This window comes from Lipophrys pholis (genome assembly GCF_963383615.2).
Source record: "Lipophrys pholis genome assembly, chromosome: 4".
Classification (NCBI taxonomy): domain Eukaryota; kingdom Metazoa; phylum Chordata; class Actinopteri; order Blenniiformes; family Blenniidae; genus Lipophrys; species Lipophrys pholis.
Genome location: NC_137637.1, coordinates 18,769,626 through 18,783,407, shown reverse-complemented (window position 1 = coordinate 18,783,407; position 13,782 = coordinate 18,769,626). Strand labels below are relative to the sequence as shown.

The 13,782-nt window shown below is 41.6% G+C and overlaps 1 protein-coding gene across 1 annotated transcript in view; it reads right to left on the bottom strand.

Moving 5' to 3' along the window:
• The window catches only part of kif21b (kinesin family member 21B), a 65,525-nt gene that overhangs the window by 32,071 nt on the left and 19,672 nt on the right, over positions 1 to 13,782 (bottom strand). The window contains exons 2-10 of the mRNA XM_080462481.1: positions 7,827 to 8,049; positions 6,754 to 6,936; positions 5,717 to 5,866; positions 4,027 to 4,161; positions 3,533 to 3,718; positions 2,354 to 2,469; positions 1,638 to 1,833; positions 540 to 729; positions 333 to 396 (exon numbers count right to left, since the gene is read on the bottom strand). Coding sequence (XP_080318607.1) covers positions 333 to 396; positions 540 to 729; positions 1,638 to 1,833; positions 2,354 to 2,469; positions 3,533 to 3,718; positions 4,027 to 4,161; positions 5,717 to 5,866; positions 6,754 to 6,936; positions 7,827 to 8,049 — 1,443 coding nt within the window. The remainder of the gene's footprint in view (positions 1 to 332; positions 397 to 539; positions 730 to 1,637; positions 1,834 to 2,353; positions 2,470 to 3,532; positions 3,719 to 4,026; positions 4,162 to 5,716; positions 5,867 to 6,753; positions 6,937 to 7,826; positions 8,050 to 13,782) is intronic.

The window sequence follows — 13,782 nt, the reverse complement described above, 5'->3', positions numbered from 1 at the left end:
AGAAAATCTCACTCAGATCTCAGTTCGACTCCAGATAACTCCTCAGCCACTCAATCTGCTCTTCAGCGGCCGCACATACAGGTTAATTAACAGCATCTTTGCTCTCTGTGCTGTTTGACTGACATTTCCTCTGACAGCTGCAACACGGTGGTTAATAGAGTGGCTGTCTCACGGCCATCTCTCCAGGAATGACGAATGAATGACACTCTTGCATCATTTTCTATCGTTTGTATCAAACTGTGTATATATGAGGATTATATTAGGGCATACATCAGGTGAAAACATCAAACGCAGCACATGAAAATATGTCAGGCAGCGTGTGGAGGTATTACCTGAGTTCTTCAACCTCTCGGATATATTTCTGGATCAGAATCCCAATTTCCTCATTGCCTTCACCTAAAGGGCAAAAGCAAAAGGCAACTCAGTTCAAAAAGATGCAGTTTTACTTGACAGTTCTGAACAAACTAAAGAGTTCCTGAAGTTATTTCCTTCCCGATGTGATTCCAGATTTAATTTCAGTAAGGCTCTCTCTAACGTACTTGACTTGGTGAGCAGGGTGCTGACTTCATTGGCCAGAAGATGTGTAACTCGAGTGTTAAGATGGTCGATGGTATCCTGCATGGCCTTCACCCTGAGGCGCAGCGTGTCGTTCTCTCTCTGCAACATGGCATTTTCCTGGTACAGGTCACTGTAGCCCTCGGACCCCTCTTCACATGCCACACGCTTGCCCTACACAAAGCAAAGAGTGAGCATGAACAACAAATAAGTCAAAAAGTCAAAAAAAAAAGTCAGGACTGCCAGACTTGTGATCAACAGAACACAATGACTTGGAGTGTTTTTGTGAGTCTTCAAGCAACTATTGTTGCATTTTGAATGGATATCGCTGAAAACATCTTGTTGTGTCGGTCTTAAACAGAGAGCCTCTATGTAATCCAGCCACCACTCACAGGCACTACCTCTATTCATCCAACACACCATTACTTCCAGACTCCAGTCACATCACATCTCTTATTAACACATTGAGGTCAGCTTGCAGTTCATCCCCATAGCTGTTTTTCTCTCATAACTGTGGTAACCCCCTTAATCCTATAATAGACTGACAACGCACCGAAATGACCACTTGTGACTTATAGGCCCAGAGGTTGATTTTAATGGAAAAAGAAGATATATAAATACTTTATTTACTTCCTGTTCCTTCTGTATATATCTTATATACACCGTCTTTGACTGAACAGCTTGATTCGACATGTAAAATGCTGACTCTTCAGGCATTAATCTTCCCTCCTAATCAGGCTCTGCTTGCACTATATATAAGACCTAAGTGGAGGAGCGTGCTCAAGAAAAGACTTTAAATTAATAACATCTTCAGCTGCTGCTGCTGGAAGCACAGCCTCTGCCTTCCTTACCCAACCACCGTTATATACTATTCTCAGTCTCATCCATCTCGTCACCCCTCGGTTAGATCCTCATTTCACCAGTTAAACTGACAGCTCTATGTTATCACTCTTTTCCAAACTGCCTCCTATCAAACAACTACTTTATTTTCCTTTAGCGTCATCTTTGCCTTGTTTTCTGTATTACCATCTCCCACATCACTTCAAACTTCCTGCCACCCATCACTCCCTTTAATCTCTCACCGCCTTGTACTCCATCAGCTCCAGCTGAAGACGGGCTATCTCGGCACGCAGCGCGCTAATCTGCTGGCTCGTCTTGTCCTGGTTCACCACCACCTTGTTCTTGATGTTTCGAGCCCGATTGGCATACTTCAACGTGTTCAGCGTCTCCATGAAGTCCCGGTCTGAGGGGCTTACGCAAGCGATCATCACTGTGCGGCTAGAGAGAATGGAAGTGGGAGGAAACAATTAATGCAAAAAGGCACGGACTGTTTGTATTTATGCATCTGCATTGTGTCATTTGTTCATATGCAGGTGCATCTTAAACACTGCAAATGCAATGCATGAGTCTATTTTTCTCCTACTTTTTCCATTAGTCAATTCCACCTATTTTAGTTTTATTGCACAAGAATTGACATGGTAAGAATCTTTTTAGTTTTACTGCTTATAATATCAACTTGTCATAAATATGAAATGCAGTATCTCAAAATATTAATTAAACATAATCAAGTACTTTTCTTTTTTCTTTTTTTTCTTTTTTAAACCGGAGACCCGAATGACCACAACTTTCAATCAAACTTTTCAAACATATATTGCCACTGAGAATGTGAATGTGGGGAACAGTCTTGCCATGTAATGGACTAACAACCTGTCCAGGGTGTATTCATCCGCCTGCATCCCTAAGTTAGATAAAGTGGTACAGAAAGAAAATGTCATGTTTGTCAAATTTTCAGCCGTACCTGTTCCCTCCCAGTGAGTCTTGCAGCAGTCGGGTCAGTTTGGAGTCTCTGTACGGGACATGTCCTCCCTTTTTGGTCTGATCTCCCAAAGCACTGATCACATTTCCCAGAGCCAGCTAACATAAGAAGGACAAGACAAAGAAGAGCCAATTATTTGCACAGTTCAAATGTTTACAGTCAGACCACCAGCATATACACTACTCACAAAAAGTAAGGCTTTCAGGTGAAATTTCCTGATGAACCTAGAATGCACTAAAACCTTTACAGGTGAAATTAATGTGAACTTCTGAATGCACTTGTCCAACTGTTCAGTGTTTCAGTACATTTTGCACCACTTGCTGTTCCGTAACAAGGAGCTTAAAGAAATCCATGAATCGAACAATACATTTCCTGGTTCTATTAGAGTTGATATTTTAACAGTCCTCCAGCTGTTTATATTTTGACACCATAAGACCAAGATGACATCTGACACTTCAACAGTACCTCACCATTGTGAGGCTTCAAACAGGATGTTCTCAAACGGAAGTGGCCACTGAGCTGAGAGTGTCACAGTGTCATCAGCAGGTTGACCAGAGAGACTGGAAGAGTCACAGAAAGGCATAGAATCCCACACCGATGACCTCTTCGTTGTGAACAGAGCCCAGTGGAACTGAATAATGAATGCCACTCAACACCAGGCACATTTTGAGGGAGGTGAGAGGTTCCAAGTGTCACATCAGATCATCAGAAACCATTTACATTGGTGCCTGACCACACCAATACACCTTGTGAATGGTACAGTGTTAGAAGCCCATACCACCTGAATAACATCATTAATTCAGTCAATGTGCTCCGCATGATCGATAAAGACATCGTCGTCACGCTATAATTGATGCTCAAGGGCACAAAACAAGTTATTGACCCATGGACATTTTTTGTTGCAGTATACCCTCCACTGTTGTTGGCTTTAGTTACAATAAATTGTTTGACGCGAGGAAATCACTCTCCACTGTTGCATGCTTATGCTTAAATGCCCTGCTTCCATGATTACATATCACTGTACTATGAACTTCTGAAATTTTTCCAGAAATTTCACCCAAAAGCTAAAAATCCTTGACTTTTTGTGTGCAGTGCATTTGCTTTGCTTAAATATTGTAGAGTTATTATTAAAAGGCCTGTGTTGATTTCTGAACCACTCACCAGTCCACAGTTAATGGAGATCCCCTCGCGGGCCCTCTCTCCTGTGGCTCCGGTACGTTTGAGTCTCTCGGAGCCGGCCAGGTCCACAAAGTGGAACTTGGCCATCAGCGTCTCGTACTCTGGCTGTGCGATGGGGCTCGAGGTCACACCATTCAGCTCTTCCTCGTTCTCTCCTCCTCCATTCTGCTGCAGGGGTGGACAAACAAAAAAACAAGGAAGTAGCTTAAACAGCAGTCAATTTGTTACACCTTCTTTCATAAGAATATTAATATCATTTCAATAAATATATATACACACAAACACACACAATCTTTTTTTAGCCACATTCACACACGCTCTCAGTTTCAGCCTCCTTCCTATAACAGCTGGCACACATGATTTAAGAAGATGACGTTGAATCTGTACCGATACCCACCTCTCTCTCAGGACGTTCTCGTCACGCTTTCATACTTTTCTGACAGTTTTTACGCACTCCTCTTTTAACTTCAACTCACCATTTGTGGCTGCTGACAGACTCTCATCTGACAGAGGTGGATGGTGAAAATAGCGTGTGAGCGGGAGCTTTGGGCGTTCATCTGCGTGCTGGCGGTGGTGCGGGACAGAGCGCCCAGCTTCAGACACTGCAGTAACTGTAACGAATCCAATGTAGCTGGACGTCAATTTTATTCATGAAGACATGTAAATTCAGGATCAAATACAGAGAATTGTTGTTATCCTGCTTTTTCCCTGAATCCCATCAGCATATCAAATCTAAGAGGGAATCTGCTCGTTTGTTCCCTCTTTTAATGCAGCCAACAAGACTTTTATTTAATTCAATTTTAACGTCCCATATCTCCTCCTGAGTCCCCTCATCTGGTCTTTTCATCTCAATCTGCATTCTTTTATCTGTCTCCACTGATTACATCACAACCATATTTCAATATCCTACCTCTCCACTTTTTTTTCTTTAATATGTTCCGTCTCCTCTCTCACATCTGTCTCTTGTCTTGAAGCCGTCTCACGTTTAGGGAATTTAAAGCACAAATAAACTCTACACTTTTTGCTTTCTTTAAGGTGCTCATATTCATGTTTGTACATCATCCTCTGGTTGAGACATACATTTTATATTATTGTCAATGGTCTTCTCCAAGCAGTATTTACTGTAGCCGTTCTGCTAAATCATCACCTGCCCTCTCCCTTAACCTCTTTAGCAGATAGTCCTCCTGCCCTATTGACCTCATCACTGCCTCCCGCCAAGCTGATCTGTTTCTCTTCTTGTCAACGACTGCTTGGCATTTAATATCTCATAAAAAAAAAAAAAAGAAAAGGTAGCCTTGCAGTTTTATCTACTCTGGCTTGAGCACAAGATCTCAGAGCCAAGTTTCCATTGTTATCCTCGACTTATTTGTTGTTGTTTTTAGGAGTGACTTCCAGCTGGTTCTTGGCAGCTCACAGGCCTCATTCATGTCTTCAGACTTGCATTAAATGCTCTAGCTCCTATTTTGCGTGACACTTTTCAGTCATGAGGAACTTTTCAGACTATTGGTTTGACTTCTTCAGATTTGTAAACGCTTCTGAAAGATGTCCGGTGTAAAATTTATACAATTTCAGGAATATTCATGACTTGTCAAATACATTGCAAGCATGAAAAAAAACTAAATAAATTCTTACAGATAATAACCTGAGCTTTCATCAGGTTTATGCACTAAGTTCAGCTCAACCTTTTTGCTCATCAAAGGAGTGCAGTACAAGCAACAATACCATATTGAAACAAGAATATCAAACAAATATCAGATTATCAAATAACAGTCACAAATTATTATTGATCGAAATCCAGGAAAAAGAATTATAGGAATAATTCAATTTAGAAATGATAAAAGCTTTATGGTTACTGTGTTTCACATTAATTAAGGAGCTCTGTGTTTCAGTTAGGTACTTAAATATCAGCATTTTTCTTTTCACAACAATATATTGACATAGAAGACCAACAGCATCCAGATGAGAACAGTGTTTATTTGTTAAATGCATCCGTTAATGCATTCAGTAAAATAAACTGATATTCGAATTGGAATTTTGTTACTTGCAGTACATGTAATGCATGGCAAAGAGAAATTTCTGCTGCAAAAAAGTTTAAATCAATATAATTAAAAATGCAGAAATTATACAAAAATTAGACAAAGACATGCCCACCCCGTCCAAACCCACCTCTTCCTCTGATTGTACGAGTCTGGAGGTGACTCCGGTGGTGTAGATGCTGCCATTGGAATCCTCGTGAATCTTGATGTTTGACTTCCTGCTGCGGCTCTCTAGGTCTCTGGTTCCATCGAACAAGTCCAGGATCTCCTCATTGTAGAGCTACAACAAGCACAATGACGAAACAATGACTGTTTAACAAACTCCTGCATGCAGTGCTTATACATCTCTTAAAACTTAGTAGATCAAATGGTTTTTCAAGGGTCATCGGCCACTTTTCGTCCCATCTTTTTTCACATCAGCACTTCTTATTCACGCCCAGCTCTGCAGCCACGGAGGTCAAATGCAGGATCTCTCAGAGGCCTCTGAGGGTCACAGAGGTCAGCTGAAAGCTCAGCTGTTCCCACCTACTGCCCACCACTCACCCTCACACTTCCATCTGTTTACCATCAACAAAGATAACCTTTTGACCTTTGAGTCGACAGAAAAAACACCAATACCAAAGAGCGGGACAAAGAAAAGCTCAACAGAAGAAGAAACAGAAAAATGAATGAAATAAATCATTTTATATTAGCATTTCTATTGCAACATGATTATTAGAGTAATCTAATCATGCATTCACCCACGCATATAACAGCACAACCCCCCCAAATGCAACTCAAACATTTGCCTGCCAGAAACCCCTGGAGGAAATGATTACTTGTCATATTATCTAATTTCTCCTACACAACCATCTCGGCCTCTCTCTAATGTCTTGCTCTTATCCATCTCCTGTCCCACAGTGATGAGGAATAATGTCAGAGGTAATGGCCAACATTAATCAGGCCCAACAAAGCAAACGCAGACATTCCTGCTCATCTGTCTTCAGGTTGTCACCTCCTGTTTGTGGAAGCGAGGGCTGATCCTCTCATTTCCCTACTTAGTCCCATCTGGTTAGAGTTTATCAGTTATCATCCATCCCAGCCAACAAGCACACACACAAACACACACAAACACAATGTAAATAAAACATTGTATTATTGGAAGGTAATATGTTGAGTGTCACTGACCTCTAGGAACTGGGCACTGACTTTAAAGTCTGGTGGCTGGGTACCAGCCCCCTGAGCACGCTCTCTCCTGCTCTGGATCCCCTCGAACAGCTGGTGAACAGCCCGGGGAATGATGCCCAGCTCCAGATGGGTCAGGCTCACGTCAAAACCCGTCCCCATGGTGTACGTCTTACCAGAGCCCGTCTGAAACACATCAATAGTTCTGAAGTCCAGTTGACACACATGGATTATCCGACAAACCTTTTGTATGGTGGCCAATTTTTACATGAGTGTAATGATAGTTAAATGTAGTCGAGTCACTCTCCACATGGCACGTGTTGATGCGTGTGTGGTATTGTGTCAACTATGATCTAAGACTTGAAATGGGCACGAGGTCCGTTTGCCTCTTTTTTTCACATTATGAAAAATTTATCAAATCAGATTCAAGAGAGTAATCAAAATATATTCAACCAGACTGTGTTTTAGGTGACAAGGCCTATATATTAAATGCAGCTTCTTTATGTCATTATCACATAAAAGAAATTACAGAACGGGGGTTACATATAAGATACTATACAAGTGCATTTCAAAAAGAATAACATTTAAATCTCAATTATTTTGTAAGCTATCTAAGACATTATTGACGCTGAATAAAATTGTTGACACAAACACGGCCAACGTCTAAAAACGAATACTAATTTCTGAATGAAACAGATTGTGTTTCCCCTCGGAGTTTTAATTACCAAGTTTAATTTGGAACAGCACATGTTGAGCAGATCCCCTGAAAAGGTCAGAAAACGGGAAAATATTCGCTCATGTTTTTCTAAGATAAACTCTGAGGTGCGGAAATACCCAACGGGATCATCTTGTCTGTGAGCTAAAGCTGTGATTATGTTCACCAGCTGCCAAATTTGTAACTTCACCTTATTTTTCTCATCACTTTTTACACTATGCTCCGATGTACGTACATTCCCGTGCAATTATTTTTGCATCTGCACACAAAACAGGGAATTTAATAAGTGAGAGTTACCCGAGAAGCTACCGATTCCTTTGTTTTTCAAAAATTATTTTTTTTCTGGTGAACGCTGTCATACCTGACCGTAAGCGAACACGGTGGCGTTGTATCCCTCGAAGCAGCCTTCGATGAGCTTGTGCACACAGCCCTGGTAGATGTATTGCTGCTCGGAGTCGACGTCAAACACAAAGTCGTAGGTGAAAGCTTTATCCTTCCCCAGGAGGACTTGTGGTTCGCCAGGTGTGACCAGCGTGCACACATGGCAGCCTTCGATCTTCTCCTTGGCCATTTGAGGACGAATCCTACAAGGAAAAAGAAAAAAAAAAAAAAAAGAGAAGCTGAGTGAACGGATAAAATCATTTCACCATTGTAAATTTAAAAATGTGACATCACAGCACATTAGAGCATCCACTGAGCGTGATCAAGCCTTGAAGTGCTTCCTAATGTTCTAATGTGTCATGCAGACAGGACATGATCGTCTCATCCTGCAAATATAGAAGGGTGAGAATAAGTGAGCACATTATGAGGAGCTTAGGGAAACATCAGCAAATCAGATTTTAAATAGATGATCATGTAATTATGATATCCTTTATTAGCCAAGGTATTGAATCACAGCAGCATATTTTGTGATGGATTCAGGTTTACATTCCTTAAAACTTGACCACTGAGTCTACAAGCATCACTGCTTAACCATAGAAACAGACGTTCTCTCACTTAAAAGAATAATGAGATTTGCTGCACTTCCTTGAAAATTATGAGTCCAATTCGCAAGGGGAGAGTTTGACACATTCTTCTTCCTCGCCCATTTTGTAATATATATTCAATGAGCTGATTGTACAGATTCATCGGTTTCATTTCTCATCAGCTATAAGTACGGAGACACAAAGTGATTGTTGCAGTCACATACTCAGTAGTCACCAAATTAAACCAGACCTGACATGTAAGATTGGTCACTCTAACTTTAAAACTGTCAAGTCATAGTCATAGTGATGAAAATCTAAAGCCAAAAACTACTCAGGGTAAAGGCACTGAAATTACCTTACAGTCCCACATTTTATTGGGACATACTGGTTTTTCCCATTTGCACGGATTCCTCCACAGCATGAGCTTCAAACTACCGGCTCAATGTGCTATAGGCAATATAATATACACAAAAGTTACTCTGACTGAGTTAACATTACAATACCCAACATACAATTATCAAGAAAATCACATTTTTTATACAACACAGAGGTGTTCAATCCTGGTCCATAAAGGCTCGAGTCCTGCATGCTTTCCATATGATCTTACTGAGCATCTTTGGGTAGAGTTTCATAATGGCATATTCATCCGATTCAGGTGAGTTGAAGTTGACATGAGGGAGTGTGGACCTTCTAAACAAGGATGTTTGAGAGATATATATGTATATATATATATATACACACATGTCTCAGGAAAGTTACTTTTTTATTCAAAAAGGTTTGCAATTCTGCATCAATAACAACCTAAGGTATGCGTAGTCTTTTTGTTCACTTTGTGTGTATTTCTTGCTCATCTCTACTGCAACTATTGATCCATCCATTCATTTACTTTGTCACTAAATTAAACTTAAAGTCTAAGGTTGGAGCCAATTACATGTGACAATGGCTAAAGACCTGACACACCCTCAACAGGTTGTCAGTTCTTCATATGGTAGATACAGAGAGAGGCAATCACCCATATTCACATTCACATTCACATAGTACAATATAGTACCCACAGAAAAGTACAAACAAAATGAACATGAAAACTGTATAGGTGCTCTCACTGTAAGGCTAAATATTAGAATATCCATGAAGAAAAATACCAAGAGGTTTACTTTGAGGTAAAACTACCTAAATGTCCAGTAAAGTGTCAGGATGATGTTTCACATTGCTTGCCCTGCAATACATTGAGGTGGAGAAAGCTACTGCTTGTCCACACCTTGATGACCACCACAGTGTACACAACAGCTTCTCTCTGTTGTACACATGACAAATTATACAAAGCAGACACACGACAGCAGGCTGGTTTGTGCTGCTGACATTAAAGGTTGGAGAACGTGTGGAAAACAGGTAATGAGGCACAAAATGGACAGCTCTGAGAAAACCAGTGCACGCGGAGCCTCTGATGATGAAGGCCAGACAGGCTCATAAGTCATTATTATTACAACGGCTGCTAATCCTCCTGCTCAGGACTGAGGGTTTCTGCTGCGTTTTCCATCCTGACAGGTAGTTCACTGCAGTTAATTGCTTTCACCTGACATCCCAGTTGTAAAATAATCCTTGATTAGATGAGCACAAACGGACGCAGCCACCACTCCAGAATATCTTTGAACTCGCTGACAGAATGAGGGCCGGGTGTTTAAGTTTAGGATCAGTTTTACATGTTTGCCAGCGGAGCGCCAGGAAAAACCCTTGCCGGCGGGACAGCTGATTAATTAAGATGCAGCAGTTCGAGAAGTGACATGTTTGTGCTGCAGTGGGGGAACTTCAAAGAAAAAAGTTGCTTCCACATAACGAAATGTGCATGAGACTGAAGATCTGCCATGCACACATTCAGCGTGCTCATCTTGGGATTCCAGAAGTACAATGTGGACACAGTGGGAATTTAATCACTTCAAGCTGCAGGGAAAGAAAACATGAGCCAGCAATATCGAAGCGCTGCGTCCAGCACTGCACATGCTGAACCCCTATGCTTCTCTCATCTGGGGATGCAAATCAACTCCCCCGCACACGAAAACTGCACCAGACACTCCCAATGGGATGCTGCAACAATGATGCACACACTAAGTGTGTAAAGTCATTTAAAGTATGAGAAATCCCCAAACACATCCAGCTGCAGTAGGATAGTGGGCACACCACAAAGACACACACAAAGAAACTTCAGAAACAAATGATGTACACACACTGTTCAAAAAAAACCTACAGTACTATCTTCAGTTCACACATGGTTTCTCTCAAGTATGCATTAAGCACCACACCCTCCACTGCCGCCGCAGTAAATCCACTCGCCGCACGTACTCGTGGTGCTACAGAAACGCACACAGAGAGCCGACGACTGCAACATTTTCTGGCCCTCATTCAGGCCTTGAGGCGTCACTGTAGAGAGTCATCCAGGAGGGAATTAAAGGTATAACAATGGTCCGATTCAACTGCAGAACACTAAAACCAGACAACCCAGCGACAGAGACTGTGTCTTTGAAAGAAGCCTGCAGATGGAGGTTTGTTTTATTGGTGGATTTGACCTTGACACCGAGGTTAATGTTCCTCAAGCCACACGTCCCTTAAGAGTGCTATTTAAGCCAATTATTAACATGAAGTGGATACGGCAGAGGAGGAGCTCCTGCGATCTGCACAATGGACAGAGCGGGAGGACAGTATGCGTGAGTGAAGTGCAGCTGGATCATAAAATGGATGGAGGTTGTTCTTATTTCCTCTTCTCTGTTTACACCCGTTCTCTCTAAAAAGAAGAGAAAGACAGAAAGAATGAATGAATATTTAAAGCTGCCTACTGTTATTGTAAGAAAGGTCCAGTTGTCTCTTTCTCTTTCTGAGGGCAAGGATCAGATTTATTGAGTCACACCTTTAGCTTACAAAACACACATGTGAACAGAAATGCAACAAAGACGACGTGTCAGCGATCCACAGGGAGGAGAAGGAGCAGAAGAAATAACAGCCTCCAATAATGAACACACACACACACACACACACACACACACACACACACACACACACACACACACACACACACACACACACACACACACACACACACACACACACACACACACACACACACACACACACACACACACACACACACACACACACACACACACACACACACACACACACACACACACACACACACACACACACACACACACACACACACACACACACACACACACACACACACACACACACACACACACACACACACACACACACACACAGCTGAATGAGGGTTTAAGCCAGCTGCACCAACAAAAGATCAAATCCATAACATTGATCTGAAGACCAAACATTACTCACTCTTACAACACAGAGATGCACACTCAAACTGCACAATCCCCCCCAAAAAAGAAGGACACTTGGCAGCTAAAAATAGCCCATAATACCACGAATAAATATCTAAATGAGACGGAGGCATGTAGAGAAACAGAGAGGAGCAGATTGTGGATCTTTGAAGCAGCAAATTAAAGCAAGTATCACTTATCATCATCGCACACTAATAGGAAAATGGTTCAAACACCCTCAGGAGTAAACAAAGTCTCTCACAGATAACGCCTACTCTTGCATTGCCATATTTTTTTTATTTTTTACATGAAATCCTCACACACAGATGGATGTGAAGGTGACTGTGACGTTCAGTCTCACTGCGGCAGTGTTTTGTCAGAGGCACCAAACCCAATTCTGTCAAACAGACAAAGAAACCAACGTGGGCAAAGTCAGAAACTCATTATCCACAAGCTCAGGGGGGATTCACTTAATACAATAATTACCCATCTTTATAGCCCTAATTAGGACAAACAACAAATATGCAAACAAACACGCGGTGAGCAACAGCCAAATCAAACCTTGATGGCATCAAAAATTCAGTGATGCATGACTCCAGGGATGCTGCAGGCGCCTGAGAATCCTGTGCTGGACTGTTCTAAACTTTTACTGCTCTAATTAAATGTCTGCTTCAGAAAGATAAAATATCTTTGACTTAAATGAGAAATATAAAACTTAAAAGCATCACAAGGGCAAAAAGAACCAGGGTCAGCTTCTAATACATTCAGGACCTCACAGGTATGGAGCATTCAGAGTAACTGTATTCAGCTTTTTGAGAGATTCAAAGGGGGGGCCATATTATCTAAATGTTTGAAAAGCATTTCTGTTCACGTGTGTGTTTTGTAAGCTAAAGGTGTGACTCAATATTCTTGGCGGACGTAATTACTGTGAAAAAAGGGAGAAATCTAAAATATTTATCAAAACTTTGACTTGTTTTTGCAATTTGTCCACCTCTGAGCCTGGTTCTGCAGGTTTCTTCCTATCAAAGAGGAGCTTTTCCTTTCCACAGTCGCTTATGACCGCTCTGGTAGAATTGTTGGGTTTTCTCTGTTGCTTTTGGCACCGTATCAATATAGTTTAATCGAATTTCAAAACAACAAACGCCTAAAAAAAACATTGTAGCTTGTGTGTGTGTGTGGGTGTATATATATATATATGTGGCCATACACAATCACATTCAAGTGTGGTGTGTATTTATTTTTTTTTTTTGTTTAAGCTGGCACACTTCAGGAGGGTCCAGTTTCCTTGGGAACTATACAAACTGCACAGACCACTAATCTGTAATCCCTGCTTTTGTGAGCATATGTTTTGTCTCTACTCCAGTAAAGAATAATGGTATCATGGTGGCGTTCAAATGGTAAATTGCAAATGCTAATACCCCATAAACCCCAATTATCTTGCAATCGTCAGCCGAAACCAAAGTGTTGACCTTCTATCCAATTACAATCTAGGAAATGGCCTGGACCAAATCCCACTTCTGTTACCAAACGAGGAGGGAGTCCCAATAAAATCAGCCTCTGCCAGTAATGCCTGTGTGTGTGCAGGTTTGAGTGTGTGTTCATGTTCAGTCAACCTTCCTGAACAGGCCAGTGATAGCCAAAGAGCTCATTTCCCTAATGTACACACACACACACACACACACACACACACACACACACACACACACACACACACACACACACACACACACACACACACACACACACACACACACACACACACACACACACACACACACACACACACACACACACACACACACACACACACACACACACACACACACACACACACACACACACACACACACACACACACACACACACACACACACACACACACACACACACACACACACACACACACACACTCTTAATCGTATTCACTTGAGCTGTGAATGTTTCAGGGCGCTGTTGTTTGTTGTCTGGCGTTGTGCCAGCAGAGGAAGCTACTCTCCATTAACACGCTCCATCCCTT